A 20898-nucleotide genomic window follows, 5' to 3' on the forward strand; every position below is an offset into this window, starting at 1 on the left:
TTTGATCCTGTCCCTTCACCTCTGTGAGCCTCAGTTTCTCCATCTTTAAAATGACAACGATGAAGATGATGATGATGATACCTGCTGAGTGAACGTGTAAAAAGTGCCTGGAGTAGTGCTTAGCATACAGTAAATGCTTAATAAGTATTAGAATTGTCGTGAACTAACTAATTCCTTATCTCAGTAGCCGCTATACAGTGAGGGGTGCGGTGCCTGGCGAGTGAGTGATGCCTTAGCCCTGAAAGCGGAGGCAGCAGGATTTGACTCGACTACGGAATTGCCTATCAATAGTAACTCAGAGAAGTCACCCTCATCAAATGTGTGCCACAGCCTGACTTCTCTGAGGACAGGGCCAACCATCTCTCTCCTGGGCTGGCAGGCCAGAGGCATGCCCTCTTCTGAGTCGGGGGCCTTGTGCCCCTGCTAGGGAAGAGGGACTTTTATTGTACACACAAGCACGTGCGGTAAACATGTCTTTGGGAGAAGGGAGCAGGAGCCCAGGGAGGGGGATAATTTGCCCAAGGTCACAACAGAAAGTCAGGGGCGTGGCTGAGGCTGATGTGGCCTTCTGAGAACCCCAGAGTCAAGGGCCCCTTCTGTTATTTCCCCCAGGAGGGCTGGAGTGAGCTTTGCTCCCGTGGCTTTGGGGTTAGGGTAACCTGGTGGGCTTTGGGGTGAGACTCTGTATTTAAGACCCGCCGTTTCCAGTTCCAATTCCAAGCCAGGCGAGTGGCCTTGGGCCTGTCGATGGCTTTCCGGTGGACCAAGATACTGGCCCTCTCAGCCAGGGGCTCCCACACGGGGCCTGGGGTGGCCTGGGGTGCCTCATCCATTTATCGAATAGTCCATACATTTTCTTTGGTGCCTTGACACGAAAAAGACGGAGAGGCTTTAACTCACACTGGTTGTGTTTCAGTTTCTTCATCTGGAGAGTGGGGTAAATTTTAGTGTCTACCCGATAGGTCAAGGATTACATGAGATGTGACATGAAAAGCATTTAGAATTGTGCCTGGCACATAATAAACCCTCCATATATACCTTCATCTTCATTTAGTTCTCACCCACAGAGAACGTTGATTTTCTGTTTTGCAATTTTTGGAGCTGACTTTTTATCACCCTACTACCAGCATCTGTAGATAAAATCCCAGGGAAGAACAGGTGTTCGCCCAATTTGGGTCAGTCCCAATTGGCCACGGCCTGGACACACCCTGTCGTGGGTGGGCTTGGTGCTGTGGTTGGCGTGGAGGCGAAAAAGTTTCTTAAAGGAAGGTGGTGGCTGTTAAAAGGACAACCCCCCTCCCCCCCCCAAAAAGAGGATGCAGGTGGACAAAAAACAACAAATATCCACCTCATGAACTTCCCCTTGGGAGTCAAAATCCAAAAAGTGTAAGGGCTGTCCCACAGCACCAGCCAAAGAGAAAGTGGGAGAAGACGTTCGGGCCTCTGAGCTTGGAGGTTAGAAGTTTTTATGTTGTGATTTGGTTTTCCAGACCACAGAGAAAGCCTGGGGGTCTTTCTGGATGGTTCTCCTCATTTAGGGTGATCCCGTCTGAAAAGACGTTATCACCTTTCTCAGGTAATATGGTATTTCCTTACAAGGTGACGTGGGAGGAAGAGACAGTCCAGGGTGGAGTCCCAGCATGTCGTGTAGCTCCAGGGGAGCTGGAGCCAGCAGCCTAACATGGTGTGGCCCCGAGTTGTGGGTGGTAGAGATGGTTTGTGCAGATCCAAGCCAGGGCAACTGGAGGCCATAAGGGAGAGCGCACCATGGTCTCCAGCTCTTTGCGACGGCACAAGCAAGTCTGTGTAGGATTCTTGTATCTGTCCCTCCTGCACCTGAATAGAGAACCGCTGAGAAATAATTACATGCATTCTTTCCTTGTGCGAGGGCAGAGTTCTATATTGTAGGATTCTTTTTTTTAACTGCTAAAAACCAGAACCGAACTCTCACTGGCTTAAGCCAAATAAAAGGGCAAGGGAGGTCATTTAATTACCAACCTAAAAAAAAAAAACCAAAAACCCATGAGTGTTTGGCTTCAGGCATTGCTGGATCCAGGAGCTCAAGTGACATCATCTGGTACCTCTCCCTTTGTTAGCTCTGCTTTTCTCTGATTGTCTCCACTTTCAGACAGTCTTTTCATATGGTGGGAAGATAGCTGCCATCGTCACCAGGATTAGCTCCCGTCTCCCAGTCACCCTTGACAGAAAGAGCTTCTCTTTCCCAGCCATTCCAACAAAATCCTGAGAGTAACTCTGATTATCCTGATGTGGTCACATGCCCATCTCTGAACCAATCACTGTGGCCAGGGCCGTGGAATATGTGGATTGGTCAGGCTTGGGACATGCAACTACTCTAGACCAATCACTGCTGCTCTAATCGGCCAGACCTGGGTCACATGCCCAGCCCTGGCCCTCCCTGTGTCACATGGACTAAGAGAAGGGCAGGGATGGATTCTCCAACAAATGGTCCCCGCCACACCAGGAGCACCTTCGGAGAGGCAGTGGTGCCCGGGGTCCCTCTTTTCTGTGCGCCCTACCGCAGAGCCCAGCAGCAGGCCTGGCCCAGGACAGGCTGGAGATTTCTTCAGTGACTGGGCAGATATGTGGACTGCTGTGAATTAGGAAAATTTCTCCTAATTGACAGGGGACCAAGAGAATCCTGAAGTCTCCCAAAGTCAGTCCCTGGTGAGGCGGGTGTCAGAAACTCTTCTCTTTATCTCTTTGTGACGTTCAGTCAGACTTCTCTTGATCCAGCTCAAATTCGTTGAGTGCCTGGACAATGCCGGCGCTGCTCCGGCTAGGAGGGAACCGCCGTGACGAGATGGATGCACCCCTGCCCTGGCGGAGCTGACCAGGGAGAGTGAAGGCATGAAGACATGAACAGGGATGGGCGGGGAGGAGGCAGCTCTGGCTGTAGCAGTTGGGAGAGGCTTCTTGGAGGAGGTGTTGTTTGAATAGAGACCTGAGGGATGATGCGGAACCAGTGACAGGTGGGACCTGGCTTTAGGGTGAACCCGGCCAGCCGGTAGGGCAAGGGAAACTGCTGAGACGGGAGCAAGGCTGGCCATCGCCACGTATGCTAGGAGAGCAGTGAGAGCCCTGGAAACTGCCCGGGATGAGGATGGGCCAGGCCGGAGGGGGGGGGCAGGCAAAAGAGCCCAGGTCACCCCACCCCAGCCCATCCACCCAGCTCCGCCTATGATGCAAACACCTCAGATCCGCCGGCCTCCCTCCAGCTGCACCCGGCACCCAGGCCCTGGGCTCCCCTCCAGTCCATGGACCAGGAGGGCCCGGTGTGGGCCTTTCGAATCCCAAATCTAACCTTGCAGCTGCCCCGCTCACCACGCCCCCGTGGCCTCCCACTGTCCTTAGAATAAACCCAGCCCCTCCCCGCCACCTTCTGATCTGGAGGGACCTGGCCCTGCCCTCGGATTTCTGCACCTGCTCCCTTCTGCGCAGGCCTCAGCCATGTTCTCCTTCCCCTTTGCCACTGGAACCCCCCACACCCCTTCCCTCCTCAGGCCCTGGCTGCCCCCAAGCCTGTTCCTGCCTCCTCTGGATTCAGACTCCGGGTCTCGGCTGAAAAATCACTTCACAGAAGCCCCTGAGCGTGGCCTTCGGTCTGCTCCCCGGCTTCTCTCTCCTGCGCCCATCCTTTCCCTCACTGATGTCTCTGTGACTGCTTCACTGCGCTCTCTGTCCTCCAGGGCGCTGTGAGCTCCGTGGGGCCAGGGACCACTCGGCTGCTCAAGGCAGGGTCTCTGGCACATAACACAGTGCCTGGCTCGGTAACTGGTCGTTTGGATGAATTACAGGACACAATTCCAGGGAAGGATGATGTATTCAAGGGACACGTATGCATCCTACTCTCAAATGTTCGGAAAATACACAGAGGTAAAGAAAGGATGATAGCTGGTAGACAGATGATATGATGGCGCTAGAACGATATGGCAAAAATGGCAAGATGGTCAAATTGGAGCATCTGGGTGGGAGGCATTGGAGTTCTCTGATGGGATTTGTATTCTATTTGCAAGTGTCCCATAAGTTTGAAATTATTTCAACATAAGCAAGTTTGGAGGAACAGAAAAGAGATCCTTAGATCTAAATTGCTGGTATGGTCATGTTAAAATTGCTGAAAGCATCATGAAAATGGATCAGCTTCTTTGATAAGCCATGTTAAATACAGATTAAAGACCGTAAACTTGTTCAGATACCCACAAAGAACAAACTCGCACGTCAGCCTGGCAGCCCGCGCCCGGCGCTGCATCCCTGGAAGCCGCCGGGCAGGTCCGCGTCACAGAGCTCCCCACCCCTCGCCCCTCACCCCAACTGTGCTCGGTACTGGACCACGAGTCCCCCTTATTCAGTGGGGCCAGAGTCGAGGAGCTGTAGGGGATGCTTGCCAGGCCCAGCGGACTCTCGAGCACCATCACCCGCACCCCCCCTCACCGTGGATTTCCGGCTCCCTCTCTGCCCCCCCAAGCTCCTCTTCCTGCTGTTGTTCTCTTGTTTTCACACTCTGGGCTCTGTTTCCTGCGAGGCTTCACTGCGGAAACCAGGCAGCAAAGGACCTCGCCGTGTGAGCGTCCAGGACGTCCGGGCCACCACCTCTCCAGCTCTGGCCCAGTCCTCGGGAAGGGGTGGGGGCTGCGGTCACCTGCCCCGGCACCCGATGGAGGTGGCCCTGGCCGAGCTCGCACCCCCGCATCGGCAGGCCCTGGCTGAGCTCTGGGGGACCTGTCAGCCCTGGGGCTTCCTGGAGCTTGAGGATTTGCTGAGTGGCTGCGAGGGCTGACGGCGGAAAGGAACAGGCAGGAGGGGCATTTTCTAGCCACTCCAGAAAGAGCAGGGCCCAGGGCCTGTGAGGTTTTGATTCTGAGGTGTCAGCTTGGCTAGGCTGCAGTCCCCCCTTGTTCGATCAAACACGCCTCCTGGTGGTGTTGTGAAGGTGTTTTGCCGACCCTGGATAGTCTGGGTGAGCCTGACTTAATCAGTCGAAGGCCTTTAAAGCAAGGCTGAGGCTTCCCTGAAAAGGAGAAGCACGTCCACCTGTGGCCAGCAACTTTAGCTCATGCCCACGAGTGCGTTCCAGCCTGCCTGTGATCTTCCTTCCCTACAGATTTCAGGCTTGCCCAGCCAGCCCCCACAACTGCAGAAGCTGATTCCTTGTAATAAATCCCTTGAGATACAGCTATAGACACAGAGATGGCTACCTCCTGCTCTTTCTGCTTCTCTGGTTGAACTCGACTGATTCAGGAGGGAGAGGCATGGCGCTGACTAAGGGACAGAAGCCAACATTTCTGAATGAATGCCTGCTGGGCAGGAAGCACTGTGCGAAGGACTTAGGTATGCAACCTCATTTAACCCTTCAGCAGTGTCAAGAATGGTTTATCTGTCATCATACTTTTGGCTGCAAGTGACAGCAAACCCAACTCAGAATGGCTTAAACCACAGGAACATTTATGACCTCACGTGAGAAGTTCAGGGGAGAGCAATTTTGTCCTCAGGGACCCAATTCTCCATCCTCCTACTTTGTCTTCCTCAGCTTGTCACTTTGGCTTCCCAGCAAGCGGTCCTCATGGTCATAAGATAGCTGCCATAGCCTTGGCTATCACTGCCACATCCAGAGACAGAAAAATAACCGTTCTTCTTTGTCCCAGAAATCCCCCCTGGCAGAATTTCCTTCACCTGTCATTGGCCAGAATCACATGACATGCCTGTTCCTAAACCAGTCTCTGCAATCACTGCAATTGCTTAATCTAGCCAAATCTCTCCTGAACCACTTGGCCACTCAATGCTTGACATAATTGCAGAGGTTGTGTCAACGAAGAAGATGGGCATGACTGTTGGGTGGTTGCATTCATTTTTTATTGCTGGCAAAACAAATGACCACAAATTTAGCCACTTAAAACAACCCCCATCCATTATCTCACAATTCTGTGGGTTACAAGTTCAGGTGGACTTGGCAGGTTTCTCTGCTTGGGCTCACCCAAGGCCCAAATCAAGATGTCAGCTAGCTGGGATCTTATCTGGAGGCTCTGGGGAAGAGACCACTTCCAACCTGGTTCAGTTGTTGGCAGAATTCCGCTCCCTGTGGCTGTAGGCCTGAGGTCCACGTTTCCTTGCTGGCTGTTGGCTGGGGGGTCATTCTCCACGTTCTACCTCACACGATCCCCTCCATCTTCCAGCCGGCAGTGATGACGCTGAATTCTTCTCTCACTTCCGGTCTCTTTGACTCCCTCTTCTGCTACCAGACAAGAAAGTTCTCTTCTTTTAAAGGCACTTGTGTGATTAGATAAGGATGATCTACCCATTAAGGGTCTGTCTTAGTTTGCCACAGGGGTGCCATGCAAAGTACCAGTAGTGGGCTGGCTTTTATACCAGGGGTTGATTTGGGGTAAAAGCTGACGATTCCAGGGCTATGCGATGTCTGTATCAAGCACCAGCAGAGCTGCTTCTCACTGAGGTCAGCTGCCTGTGGTGGAGCAAGCTGGCCGCCGGTCCCTGCCGAGTCTCTGCCTTCTCCAGGCCACTGTCTCTCAGAGCCCAGCTCCCAGGGCTCCGCTGAGGGCACCAGGCACGGTGCTTGTCTCTCCCCGGGCTTCCCCACTCAGTCTCGGCTGCTTCGCTTCCTTCCCGAGTTCAGCTGTGAGCTACCAGGCAGATGGCTCGTGTCTCCCTGGCTCTCAGCTTGTCTCTCCCTGGGCCTCCCCGTTCAGTCTCGGCTGCTCCGCTTCCTTCCCAAGTTCAGCTGTGAGCTACCAGGCAGACGGCTCTTGTCTCCCTGGCTCTCAGCTCTTGGAGCTTCTTGAGGTTTCTCCTTGAGCTCAGCTGAGGTGGCCCTGGATCCTTTCTCTCACCCTGCACGATCACATGTGGGGCCTTCCTTGTCCTCTGTGTGTGTCTCTCTGTGTGGTTCCGTTTATGTCTGCCCCGTTGAGAGGGTGGAGACTCACCTAGAGCCATGCCTCTCCGATGTAGCCCAATCAAAATGGTCTCACACCCACAGGAATGGATTAGTTCAAAAACATAATCATTCTCTTTTTGGGACTCATAGAAGAACTTCACACTGTCACAGGGTTGAATCATGTCTCCCCAAAAGACAGGTTGAATCCTAATCCTCAGCCTTCTTGGAAATTGGGTCTTTGCAGATGGAATTCCTAAAGCAGAGGCCAAACTGGAGGCAGGTGGGCCCTTAATCCAATATGACTGCTGTCCTTGTAAGAAGGGGACGAGGAAGCACAGGCAGACAAAAGGGAGAACATCACATGATGACGGAGGAGGCTGCAACTGGAGTGACGCTTCCCCAAGCCAGTGATCACCAAGGATTGCTGGCAAACATCGAAGTTAGTAAGAGGCAAGGAAGAATTCTCCCCTACAGATTGCAGAGGGAGCATGGCCCTGCTGACATCTCCAATTTGGACTTTTAGTCTCTAGAACTGTGAGAGAATAAATTTCTGTTGCTTTCAGCCGCCCAGTTTGCAGTACTTTGTTACAGCAGCCCTGGGAAGTGTAGACAACACCTGCTTTGAGATGGTGCCATACAGTAAATCACAACCATGGGCATGTTATCACTGTCATTTGCTACCCCGTGAGAATTGGTTGTTGTTTTTTACATTTTAAAAAATTTATTATTTCCCCCTCCCCCTCCCCTTCCCTCTCCCTCCCCCTTGTCCCCTGCCCCCCACCCTGCTGTTTTGCTATCTGTTCATTCGCTGGGGGATCTTCTGTATCTGTTTTTTTGGTCTTCTTTTCTCGTTTTCTCCTCCAGACATCACCTAGAGACCTGGCACACCTTTCCAGGAGGCCTGGGGATCAAATCTGGGTCCTCCCTTATGGTAGATGGAAGCCCAATAGATGGAGCTGCATCTGCTTCCCAAGAATTGTTTGTTTTCATCTGTTTGTTTGTTTTCAGGAGGTACCGGGGATCAAATCCAGTACCTCATACATGGGAAGCACATGCTCAACCGCTGAGCCACATCTGCTCCCCCATACATAAAGTTTTTTTAGCACACAGCCATGCTCATTCATTTATGTATTTTCTAGAGCAGCTTTTGCACACCAGCAGTGGTGCTGGGTAGCTGCAACAGACCCTAGGGACTGTCAAGTTGAAGTATTTACTGTCTGGCCCTTTACAGAAAAAGTTTGCCAACCCCCAAGTTGAATGATAGACTCTTTAAGGCTATTGAGCCAGTGCTCAGCAACTATTAATTCTGACACTTGGATGTCTCACATATCCTGAGAAGGAGACTGGATTGGGGCAGGGGTAGAAATGGATTTTCTTCCCTTTTATCTCTATTTCCTTCGGCCCTGTAAGCAACCATTCCAAGTGATTTATGTGGAGCTTCTTGTTTGCAGGGTTCTTGCAAAATGTGAATTTCTGTGTTTATTTTCTGCTTAGAAAAATAGGTATGTGTTATCTCTCGCCTCTGTTTCTCACCTTTTTCACTTAGTGGTGTTAGTCTGTTAAAGATTCATCCATGTTGCTGTGTGCATACCTACGTATTTTAGTCTGCTAGGCTGCCAAACTGCAATATACCAGAAATGGACTGGCTTTTACAATACGGATTGATTTGCATGCAAGCGTACAGTTCTGAGGCTGTAAAAATGTCCAAATCAAGCCTTCTTCAGGCCATGCTTTCTCCCCGAAGACCAGCTGTCGGTGGTCCTGGACTCCTCTGTTGCACGGCAAGGTGCATGGTGGCATCTACGGGGCTCTTCCCTCTCTCCGGGTTTGTGGTTCTGGCTTCTTGCCTCTGGTGTTCTCTCTGCTTCTCTGGCTTGCCCTCTCTTTGTGTTCACAGGGCTCCAATAAGAGGATTAAGACTCACCCTGGGTCACGCCTTACTGAAGTAACCTGATCAAAAGGTCCACACCCACAGAATGGATTAACTTTGAGAACACAATCTTCTGGGGTCCATCCGGCTTCAAACCATCACACCGTTCATTGCTTCTCCCTTCTGGAGAGTTTCCCATGCCCTCCCCAGGGGTGGAGACCCAGCTGGGCCTGAGTTTTCCAGCATTGGTGCAGCATTGAACGTCCTCACCCAAGACCCACATAGGCTGTATGCAAATTTTCCCAGAATATATACCCGGGAGAGGAATTGCCAGGTTACAGGAAGGCAGACACGGAGTACGATCGAGTGTTGTGAGTTGCTCCATGGTGTTCTTTGATATCATCAAATTCACCCTATTCTTTTGGCCTTAGATTTTTGCCTTTGAATTTTTATTTTGAGTTCTACTTTGTGGGCACAGATATTTTCCTGTACTTTCTTCTATTTTAATTTTACCTTTTGCATTGAAGTCTTTAAGCCACCTAGAGCCCACCCTTTTAGGTGGTGGAGAGCGGTCATAGCTTTATTTTCCTCCGTATGGTGAAGCATGAATATCTTCATTCATGTGGGATTTAGAAGTACAGAAAACAGCCTGGATCGCTGTTCATCAGTCAGGTCATTTCTCCGTGGGAACTTTGCTGTGAAGTATTTTGTGTTTATTTGCACAACAGAATCAGGTTCTAGGTTGTTTTCACGGCAGTGTAAGCAAGCTTATCCCTGCATGCCCATAATAGCGAATTGAATCCGTGGCTCATGAGGGAAAATTACGGTTCTGGGCAAAATGACTGTAAGCTATTGATGTAACTTTTGATCAGTGCTGACCAATAGAAATTTTGGGGATGGTGGAAGTTATCTACATCTCTGCTGTCCAATAAAGGTAGCCAGTCAAGGTATGTAGTGACTGAACCCTCAAACATGGCTAGTGCAACTGAGGCTCTTTTAACTTTCATGTAATTTTGATTAATTTAAATTGAAATAATCACACGTCACAAGTGGCTACTGAACTGGGAAGGGCAGATTGGATTTAAAAACTGTGGGCCTATCGTCTGCTGGAATTTAAGCATTTACTTTTTTTATTGTTATTATTCAATTGTGAACAGAGAAGGGAGCTAATATTTGCTGGGCGCCTCCTATCCCTCATTTCACCCCCACTCATGTCCCATGAGATGGGGTGACCGACGCCCACATGGAAGACAGGGAAGCTGAGTCACAGAGAGGGCAAATGAGCCGATGAGGGGGATCCCTGGTGAAGAGGCTGGGCCAGAATTGAGCAGTAGGAGCTGGAGGCGCAGGGCTGGTCTCAGGCCGGGAGGGCGCTCGTGGGTGCCAGCCCTCCAGGACGTGGGCGGTCTGGCTGGCCCACCCAGCAGCCTCCACGTCCACGTGCACAGCGGTGGGGGCCTTGTCGAGGCAGGGCCGGGTGAGGCGGCTGCGGCCCGCGTCTAAAATAGGACCTCTCCAGGACAGAACACCCCCGGGCACGCCCTGGACCTCGTCTAAGGGCTGGAGGGCCAGTGTCCTGGAGCTCGGGTGGGGGCTGCCAGGGAGGCGAGCCTTTCAAAAAGGTCCCGGGCAGCCTGGGGTTGTCCCACGGCCCAGATGACTTCCAGATGTCCAGCTGGACCTTCGTGCAGTGAAAGCCTGTTTTCACTTTTCTGGTCTGAGACTAGACTCTAACTCGGCTTTACAGAGAAACACAATTTCTCTTGCGCCATTTTAATGTACAAAGAATTTTCCGGGAAGGCTGTGTTATGCACATTGAAGGGCCAGTTATAATTTGTTTGGTTTGAGATTTTCCAAGGGATGGTCATGATTTTGGAACCACATCACAGGTGGTGAAAACACTTTTGGGGTGACCCCGCTGATAGATAAAAATAAAAAAAGCCTGTGTTGGTTGGTATTTGTTAGGTTTGAATGCTTGAATCTTGGTGAGTTGACGTTTATATAAAAATATATTTTCTTAGCTCTTATTTCAAAATTTTAAATATGGGGAAAGGGTGTCAACACTATTCAGTTGAATGTTACCTTATTTTTCTTAAAGTCAAACTTAAGTCATTAGAGAGAGGAGTCAGCATCTGAAGTTTCATTATGTCTGAGTATTTATATACTGAAATTTATTATAAAAGTCTTTGTCTTTTGTTTCTTCTTTAAATTACTGTTAGAGTATCCTATTAATTTTTTTCAAGGTATATATGAAGATGGGGTATATTACTTGTCCAGTTCATTTTGGGATAGCATGGAGGCATTACGGAATAGCCATTATAAAAACGGGGTCTGTCTGTTAAATTTGGGAGGCAAAACGGGTGGCCGAGAGGCAGATGGAGGTCAGAGATGCTGGTGTCTAAGCGTTTGCCATGGTTCAGGCATTCTCCTAGTATCTGTGTGACTTGTGTTTGCCACTTCCACAAAGCACCTGCGTCAATATTTAATTAACCTTTTTTCTTAAATCAGATCACTCTTTTGGTTTAAACTTCTTTGAAATGGAAATGATATCCGTGCCATAAATGTAAACCCAGAATTGTATGAAGTGCTCATTAATTTTTTAAGGCACGCACCCGCACACACCTGATCATCTGAGTGCCACCTAAAATCATCTCCATGCTAGTGGAAGAAGGAGCCTTGGAACACTGTTGTATGTTAATTTTATCCTCACAGTCACCCTGTGAGCTTGTGACCACCCACTCCCCAAGGGCCTCAGCCCAGAGTTGAGCCTCCTTCCATGCTTACTGATGAACTGCTCAGAGAGGCAGAGAGAGTTGTTGAAGGTCTCAGAGCAAGTCCAGTCTGGCGGGGATGGAACCCTGATTTGGAGGTTCCTGAGGACTGGGGGCTGGTGGGGGTGTGTGTCAGTTGGAGACCTTGAGCCAGGAGCTGGTGGGACAGTGTGTCTGCCCACCCACCCCACCCCCAGCCCCTGATTAGGGAAGAGAGGAGAAGCTGCACCTGGCCCTTGTCAGACCGTGTAAGCTGCTGGGCTGGTGGCCAGATGTGGCCTCCGGCAGGAGGGAGCCATCAGAGGCTGGCCCGCTGCTCCAGGGGGCGGAGGGATGGCCAGATGGAGGGAGCACCCGACTGCACACAGGGTTCTGGGATCTGCCAGCAAGAGGGTTGTCAGGGGAGGGGGATCGCCTTTCCCCAGGGCCCCCGGAGCCCTGGAGGGCATTTCTGCAATTGACAGAAGCTCCGTGCACGCGTGGCCTCTGCGGCCCCAGAGGAGGGCTGCGCAGTGGGGCAGGCGGCCACGTCGGGGCGCGGCCGGGCTCAGCTGTGCGGGGCAGCCCGTGGCCCTTCTCCTGCAGCCTACAGCCCCTCCCTGAGAACCGAAACCTCCCTTTGTGAGGGGGAGAGAGCAGGGTCAGGCGGGATGGAAAACCAGCTCCCTAGAGCTAACTTTGCGTTGCTTCGTTTTACGTGCTTTTATGGTTGTTTTTCTATTGAGGGCCAGAGATACCAGCACTGCAGGTAGGAGGATGAGTGGCCCCAAATGCCTGCTGGTGGGGAATCTGCACCACAGTCTCACTCGAGGTGGGCAAGGAGACCGCCCCTCCTGCAGGAGAAAGCCGACTTCTTCAAGGTTGGAACAGGGAAGCGGGATTCGACCCCGTATTGTGGCCCCCAATCAAGTGCTCTTTCCTCTTGGTCCTTTCTAGAATGTTCTGAGAATGGAAAGTGACGAGAGGGTCCTCGGGTACCCACGCGGGCTGTGGGCCTGTCCCAGGCCCGGCCTGCCCCTACTCTTCCTCCCGTTAACTACTGCCAATTGCTTCATTCATTCATTCACTCATTCATGCCTTCGACAAGCCTTCATTGGACTGCCCTGTGTCCCTGGCCCTGGGCTGACGGCCTCAAGGAAATCCCCGGCTGGTGAGGGAAACACATCCAAGCACACCCCCCGGCCGTGTGCACTGTGGGACTGCAGGGAGGGCAGAAACTTCTGAGAGGAAGTGACATTTGGGTGGGGGAGGAGAGAGCTAAGGACCAGTAGGGTATTCCAGGCAAAACTAGCTGGGGGGAGTGCTCAGCACACTGCAGGTGGAGAAGTCTGTGTGATATTCGTCAAGTTACTAACGTTACCTGCACCTCAGTTTCCCCATCTGTAAAATGGCGATAATGAGAGTTCCTCCTTAAGAGTTACTGTGAGGGTTAGACAAGGTCATTTGCATAAAAACATTTAGAACAGTGCTAGTATACAGTAGGTGCCATGTAGGCTTTGGCTGTGGTTATTACCATATGCAGAGGCCCCCAGGGGGCCACGCACAGTAAGTGGCCAGCGGCGGGCTGGAGGGCTGGACCGGGTCACACCTGGGCTGGCCCTTGATGCCGTGGAGATGGGGTTGTTTTTTTCCGTTGGGGGCTCTTGAAGCGTTTTGAAGTGAGGAGAGAAGGGTCAGAGCTGACCTTTGGGGCCATCCCTTCAGCATCCAGAGTGGAAAGGGGGCCAGTGGGGCAAGAAGTGGAGGTGGGACGGTGGGAGGGGGACTTTACCCTGGGACCGTCCAGAGCCTAAGTATTTTTTTCCCTCCTAGGACCCTTGCTTTGCCGTTTCAGAAGCCCCCGTGGAGGGGCTTGAACACCGGGCCTTCTTGGGCTGACCATGGGAAGCCACACAAGGCTTTGGAGTGGGGTCAGAGGTATTTCCTAGAAAATGGTCAGCACCATGAGTGTGGGCGGCTCGGGGTGGGAGGGGAGAGCAGAGCCGGCTTACCTGTCCAATGGTCAGCTCGGCGGCTGCGACAGTTTGAGTTTGGTGACTCCTGAGGAAAGGTGACGTTCTTAAGCTAATCCGTTCTGTGGGTGTGGGGCGCTTCGGTTGTGCTAAGTTCAGTCAAGGGCCCTCGATGCCTTGATAAGCTCACCTTAGACCCTTGTGATTGGACCGTGACAGCCAGGTGTGACTCAGGCTGGGTCTCCGCCCTCTTGCTGGGTCACAGAAAAGGAGACACAGAGAGAAAGAAGCTTCATAGTGGTCTCACCATGTGAGAGCGAGGACTGCGGGAAGAGAGAGCAGCCCTCGGGCTGAGCGGTCCCAGAGTCTAGAACCAACAGAGCATGGGGGTGCTGAAAGAGGCCCCTGGGGGCTGCGTCACGGAGCAGCTCCAGGCTGAGGAGCCCACCCTGCCGGATGCCTGACCGCCACGTGGCAGGACCCCAGGGCCACCAGGAGCTGACTGGTAGGAGAGCATCTCTGAGGGTGCCTTGATTTGGACAGTTCATGGCCTCGGGACTATTAATATAAGCTTTTATCCAAATAAAGTCCATCTTAAAAGCCAACCATATTCTGATACTTTGCATCCGCAGCCCTTTGACAAAGACCGTGGCCTTGGGGCTTGAATTTCAAGGAGGCTGTGCCTACACGCCAGGCGAAGCAGCTTCTGAAAAAGAGGGAGCATCAGCCATCAGCATCCCCGGCCCAGCCAAGGGTCCAGATGACCTCTACCCTCTCACCCAGGCAGCTCAGCCAAGAAACAACTCCAGGGACACAAACTCACATAACACTCGTTTGGGGTTGGGTGGGACAATCCCAAATCTAATGTCCATCAGATTTCTAGGCCCAGAAAATTCTAGCAAAGTCTTGCACACACCAGGATGTGCACTGCTAAAGTGACAGATTTGCTATCAGTCAGTCGAGAAATATCTTACAAACATCTTAGATTGGACCGTTAAATTTGTCATTTTGTAGGTCAAAAGCAGTAAAAACCAGCAATCCCATAGGGCCCAAGCCTAATGCATGCCACCCTCCACCGGTTGCCCCATCTCTAAATGGGTGGGACTTTGCAAGGTCTGAGTCTAGCGCCCGCGTGGTGAGATGGGGAGTGGGGTGGTGACATGAGCTCAGGCCTTGGAGGTAGACAGCCAGGTTCAAGTCTCTGCCCTGCCCCCAGCTGCCTTGGGCCACAGTCTTTTCCTCCCCTGGAAGGTAGCAGTGTCATAAAGCCAGGGCATGAGCAAAACACAAAGCAGCCCACGTAATCCCCAGGGTAGGCTGAGTTATGCACCCCAGTTTAGACACGTTCTCAGTCTAAATCCTCGTCCCTGGCTATGAACCCATTGCTAAAAGGGCTTCTCAGAGATGTGTTTTAGTGAAGGTGTGGGCCAACCCAGTGAGTCTGACCCTTATCTGGGTTACCAGAGTCCTCTACACACAGAAGAAATTCAGACAGTCAGAGAAAGCCACCAGAGGAGCCAGATGGCAGAAGGGAAAGGAGGGGACAGCGCTGTGTGACATGAGGCAGAGACATGAGCCAAGGAAGCTCCAGGATGACCAGAAGGCACTGGAGAGAAAGCATCACCTCACTGGGGCCTCAATTTTGTTTTTCTTTTTCTTTCTTGGTGTTTTTTTGGTTGTTGTCGTTGTTTTGTTTTGCACCTCAATTTTGGACTGCTTCTGGCCTCAAAACCATGAGCCCATAAATCCCCCTAGTTTGAGCCAACCTACCATGCGGTATTTGTCATAGCAGCTCTGGCAAACTAAGACAGTCCCCCATCCACCCGGTTCTACTCACCCCCTTCTCCCTACCCCCTTCTCCCTCCTTGAGGCAATTTGAGATTATTTTATGACTCCTAAAAGGGAAAAGCTTATGTTTGTAAATTAATTTAGTTGTCTGCGAGTCATGCCTTTTGTATTAAATTCAGTTGAGGGGCCTTTGACTAATTGGACTAATTAGATTACCTGTTAAGACTGCTTTCAGGGCTTTTTGATTTGCCTCTATCAGTAAGGCATGACTCAGGTTGAGTCCCTGCCCCCTTGCTGGGTCTGATGTAAATGGACACTCATAAAGACACATAGGAAGAGAGAGCTCTGTCCGTTTTTACCCTGCCCTGTGACAGAAATGAAAAGACTCAAAGCTGAAGCCCTGGGGAGAGATGCGCCATTTTGCCTGAGAGCTTACAGCTGACCTCGGGGAGAGAGTGGGACAGCTGAGAGGAAGCTGAATTCGTCAGCCCAAGGGGTGCTGATGCAAAGTACCAGAACGCTGTTGGCTTTTACAAAGGGGGTTTATTTGGGTTAGCAGCTTAGAGTTACATGGCCCTGAAGAGTCCAGTTCAAAGCACCATAAGAGGTGCTTTCTCACCAAAGTCAGTGCCACATGTTGAAGCAAGATGGCGGGCGGTCTCTACCTGGTCCCTCCTTCCTTCTTCCTCTTTAGGCTCTGTGGGCCCAGCTTCTTCTGATCTCAGCTGTAGGCTGGCGTAGGGCTCGTCTCTTGATTAGCTGCAAACTATCAGGCGAATGGCTCATCTCTTTTCCTGGGAACACAGGATCAAAGTTCTCTCTTCCTGTGTGTCTTCTTGATGGAGTGTGCCTTTAGGGGGTGGGGACTCAATCTGAGTCATGCTGTACTGCTGTGGTGGAATCAAAGCCCTAATCTTTTTTTTTTTAATTTAATTTTATTTATTCATTTAAAAAAAATATTACATTCAAAAAATATGAGGTCCCCATTCACCTCCACCGCCCCCACCCCACCACTCCCCCCACAGTAACACTCTCCCCTATCATCATGACACATCCATTGCATCTGGTGAGTACATCTCTGGGCATGACTGCACCCCATGGTCTGTGGTCCACACCATAGCCCACACTCTCCCACGTTCCATCCAGTGGGCCATGGGAGGACATACAATGTCCGGCAATTGTCCCTGCAGCACCACCCAGGACAACTCCAAGTCCCAAAAATGCCTCCACATCTCATCTCTTCCTCCCATTGCCCGCACCCAGCAGCCACCATGGCCACTTTTTCCACACCAATGCCACATTTTCTCGATTATTAACCACAATAGTTCATGAATAGAATATCATTAAGTCCACTCTAATCCTTACTGTATTCCTCCTTCCTGTGGACCTTGGCTTGGTTGTGTCCATCCCACATCTATGTCAAGAGGGGACTTAGATTCCACATGGATACTGGATGCAATCCTCCTGCAAAGCCCTAATCTTGACAGGTAATTTAATCAAGGCATGTCAGTTGAATCTAATGCATTCAAAGGGAATCACACCCAGAGGAACAGACCAGTTTAAAACATAATTGATATCTTTTTTGGAATTCATAAATAATATCACACCGTCACAGAAGCCCCAGAGACATGCCCAGGCCAGCCTGCGGCTGAAACGGGGAGGAAGCAGAGCGCTGAGCCTGAGAGGAAGGGGGTGGGGAGGGGCTGGGAGAGTGGGGGAAGGCTGAAACCTCAGAGATGCCCGTCACCTCGCTTCAACACCTGGCAGCTGACTTTGGGGATTAAGCCCCTCTTATGGTACCTTGAGCTGCACTCTCCTCAGCCTTGGACTGTCAGCTTTCACCCCAAATAAACCCCCTTTATAAAAGCCAGCAGAGTTCAGATACTTTGCACCAGCAGCCCTCTGGCGGACTGACGCACTCCTTCTCGGCCGACCCAGCCTGCGCCAGGTCCTCCATGCTGGCCCTGCTGCACCTCTCCTCCCTAAATCTCCCTCTGCCTTCCTTCCTCCGCCCTGCCCCGCCTCTGCTCATAACAGGTCCTGCCTCCTCCAGGAAACCTTCCCTGCTAGCTGCAGACACAGGCCCTCCTCTGGTGAGGGTTTGCCCCGACCCCATTGCAGGGGCCCTGAAGCGGGGCGGCTCTGTCTGCACCCCCACCTGCTGTCTCCACCCGAGCACCAGTCCCCGGAGGGCAGAGGCTGCCCTGTCCCTCTCTTGCAGCCTCTTCCACCCTAAGCCTCTCTCCTGCCTCCCCTCCCCGCCCCAGTCACCTAGCGGGTGCCACCGAGTAACATCTATACAACAGCCCTCCGCTGGGCCCCTGGGCTGGGCGCTGTGGGTGGGGCAGCCGAGAAGTGGCCGGGCTTCGGGCGCCAGTGCGGGTCCTCCAGGCGGCCCTGCCCAGCTGCCTCCCCGGGGCGCTGGGTGGGTGACCTGCGGCACCCACCCGGAGGAGGGACAGATGCAGGAAGACAGAGGCCGGGCTCAGGCAACACGCGGAGGAGCTCGGGATGCTGGCGGGACCTGCAGTTTGGGGGGGCGGGGCTGTTAGGAAACTGAGGCTCAGGGAAGAGATCCAGGTGGTGATGGGGCCTTGGACGTCATCAGCATTTGAAGTCAAGGCACTGGGGAGATCCTAGGAGCAGGGGTTTAGACCCCTTGGAGGTCCGTGGAAAAATTTCAGGGGGACCGTGATGCCTTGATTTGGACCTTGCACAGCTTCAGAACTGTCAGGCTTACCCCTAATAAATTCCCAGGAGAGAAAGCCAAGCCATTTCTGGTACTTTGCATCGGCAGCTCCGTGGCAATCCGAGACGGGGTGGTGGGGAGGTGGTGGGGGGGGTGGAGAAGCAGGAAATATCAGTCACTGGGACAAGAGAAGCCAACGCCAAGTCTCCCTGGGAAGCTCTGCTCCATTTCTCTGCAGCCAGGTTTTGCTTTTCGGAAAATTCCAAAGTGTGTCCCGTCTCCAAACAGCTCTGTGCTCGGGCTGCCTCTTCTGGGACCTTGCTTCAGGGCGACCCGGCGCTTGACCTGTGCTGAGCGAATGAGGACAGCGGCTGGGCGGGGTCACGCCGCAGCTGCTCAGCAGGCTGCCCTCCAGCCCGGGCCGCTCAGCCGGCCGCCTGTTTCAGGATGTGCGGTTTCATTTCCCAGGCGATTGGGGTTGGGCTGTTACATCTGTAACATCTGGCGGTCAGGGAGAGGTTGAGTAACAAAAGAGGCTGATGAGATGGGCAAGGGGCAGATGCTGGTGGGAGGAGGGATGAGGAATGCTGGGGTTTAATTAATGGTCAGTTTGTGAATATTTTAATGTTATGATAGATTTTTCTTTCTTCCCTGACCTTGTTTTTGCAAGAACTTGAGAAATGAATATTGAAAGCTGGTGGACCTTTGCATGAAGAAAAGTTGGCAGGAGTGCAGTAGGTGCTCCAAAACCGAGAGAGAGGAGAAGTTTGATTACAGGCTTTCAGGGGCAAAGAATAGAAAATACAATTTAAATAGCTGAAACAATGGAGACTTTTAAAAAATCTCACCCACAGTGAGAACCCCAGAGGCTGATTAAGATCAGAGGCTGATTTTAGAGGCAGCTAAAAGATGTCGGGCTTGTGTTCAATCACTCTGCAATTCTCCCGGATATCACCTCTCAGTCACAAGATGCCTGCTGCAGCCCCAGGTATCACATCTTCACTTGACAATGTGTAAAAGCAGGAAGAAAATGTGTATTTCCTTTCCCATGCCTCTTTTTATAAGGAATGAAAATCTGTCCTGAAAGCTCTTCGGAAGATTTTACCTTGAGTTCCATTAGCACATATGGGGTTACAAGCCCGTGCCTTAGAAAGCGAGGCTGGGAAGGAGATAATCTGGCACTTCCCCCGGATGGTGGAAGGCTGGCTGCCAGCAGGGCGACGGCTGGCCATCGGGTGGGCAGCCAGCCACCAGCCACAGGAGACAATCCCAAGCTCTTCTTCAGATGCCTTAAGACAGCGTCCCTGTGTGGAATAAGCAGCTGAAGATGGGGGGCCCACACCCCACACTCTCCTTCAGGAAGTGGGCAAGACCCCTCCTCCCTTCAGCCCCTGTCTCCCTTCCCCTTCCCACAGGTCAGGGGTCACCCAGCTCCCACGCTCACCAGGAGCCAGCCCAGGACCGGAAGCCAAGAGTGGTGACCCTGAGGACAGTGCGGCCAGAGACCCAGCCCCACGTCCAGAGGGAGCCTGGCGGTCAGATGGCAGTGCTGGCGACAGAGACCTGGACGAAGGTGTGTCCCTGCGTGCCTGCTTGGGTCCCCAACCCACAGATGCCCTTTGCCCCAGACCTGAGGTGCCCAGGGTGGGTGGGGGACAGACTCTCCCTTCTCACCCCCTCCCAAATGTCAAGGAGGCAGGTTCCAGCTCAATGTAGGGAAAATCCATCTCCCTGTCTCTGCAGGGTGGGTTGGACTGCCCAAAGAGCCTGTCTCTGCAGGGTGGGTTGGACTGCCCAAAGAGCCTGGGTGTGGAGTGAGCGCCCCATCAGCAGGGGCATGTAAGCAGGGCTAGCAGTTCATTCCTCATTGTAAGAACCTTGTCAGGCCCCCGGTGAGTGCAGCTCCCTCAGAAGGAAGGGAGAGCGGCTGGTTGAGGTGGTGTCGGGCGCTCCCCTGGTCCAGCGAGGACGGCCGTGGAGGGGCTGCTGAGCCTCCACCCCCACCCATCTTTGGAGCCATCACCTGCCTCGGGTGTCAGGACGATGTGAGTGACCGTGACAGCACACATGTGCACACCGCATGCATGTGCACACACAGGGACACAGCATCCAAAGAAAGTCCCAGGAGGAGAAACCGACTGTAGATGCTGGAAACACTCACACCGCCCAAAAGTCACGGAACAGTATCCCCATCCTGGTTCTGTTTTCTCTGGGATGAGGTGAAGTTTTGCTCTTTTTATTAAGACAAGCAGGAGAGCCAGGAGCTCGCTCCGCTGGAACAGTAGGGGTCCAACGTGAGGATACCCCGAGTCCGTGGGTCCCAAACCTGCCAGGTGACCAGAATCACTGGGGGTGGCAGGTGTTAAAATTACAGATGCCCAGGCCCACTGCGCAGTCCACTGCAGATCTACTGCAAATGATTCTCCAGGGTGAGCTCATAAATCTGTATCTAAAAAAAATTCCGTATCCATTAGGACATTTTTTTTTTGCCTGCGAGTATCTGATAATTCAACCCAAATGGCTCAGGCTAAAAGGGAGTTTCTTGGTTCACGGAGTCGGGAAGTCCAAGTAGGTTTCGGGCACAGCTGAAAGACCTGCAGCTGCTGTCCCTCACGGGGTCTCTCTCTGCCTCTGCCCTGACTCCAGTTACAGAAGGGAGAAGGGTCTCCCCTCCTAGTGGCTAGACGGCCACACCCTCCAGCTCCCAGGCCCGAGCAGTTGGGGACACTTCCCTTCCCTGAGCGTGTGAATCACACGTTGGGTCTGGTTCTCATTGGCTACCAGTGCCACCCCCCCCAACCCAGTTGGTATGCGGGTGGCAGTGGGGTACTGTGCTCCGATTGGCCAGGCCCGATTCCCGTGACCCTCCCACCAACCCCCAGAGCTGGGGTGGGGTCATCCCCCTGAGCCCTTGGCCTCAG

The 20898-nt window shown here is 52.5% G+C and overlaps 1 protein-coding gene across 1 annotated transcript in view; it reads left to right on the top strand.

Moving 5' to 3' along the window:
• The window catches only part of EFCC1 (EF-hand and coiled-coil domain containing 1), a 40538-nt gene that overhangs the window by 9579 nt on the left and 10061 nt on the right, over positions 1-20898 (top strand). Inside the window, exon 3 of the mRNA XM_004454842.4 lies at positions 19393-19550. Within this exon, the coding sequence (XP_004454899.2) occupies positions 19393-19550 (158 nt within the window). The remainder of the gene's footprint in view (positions 1-19392; positions 19551-20898) is intronic.

This window comes from Dasypus novemcinctus, chromosome 26, assembly GCF_030445035.2.
Source record: "Dasypus novemcinctus isolate mDasNov1 chromosome 26, mDasNov1.1.hap2, whole genome shotgun sequence".
NCBI classification, from domain to species: Eukaryota; Metazoa; Chordata; class Mammalia; order Cingulata; family Dasypodidae; genus Dasypus; species Dasypus novemcinctus.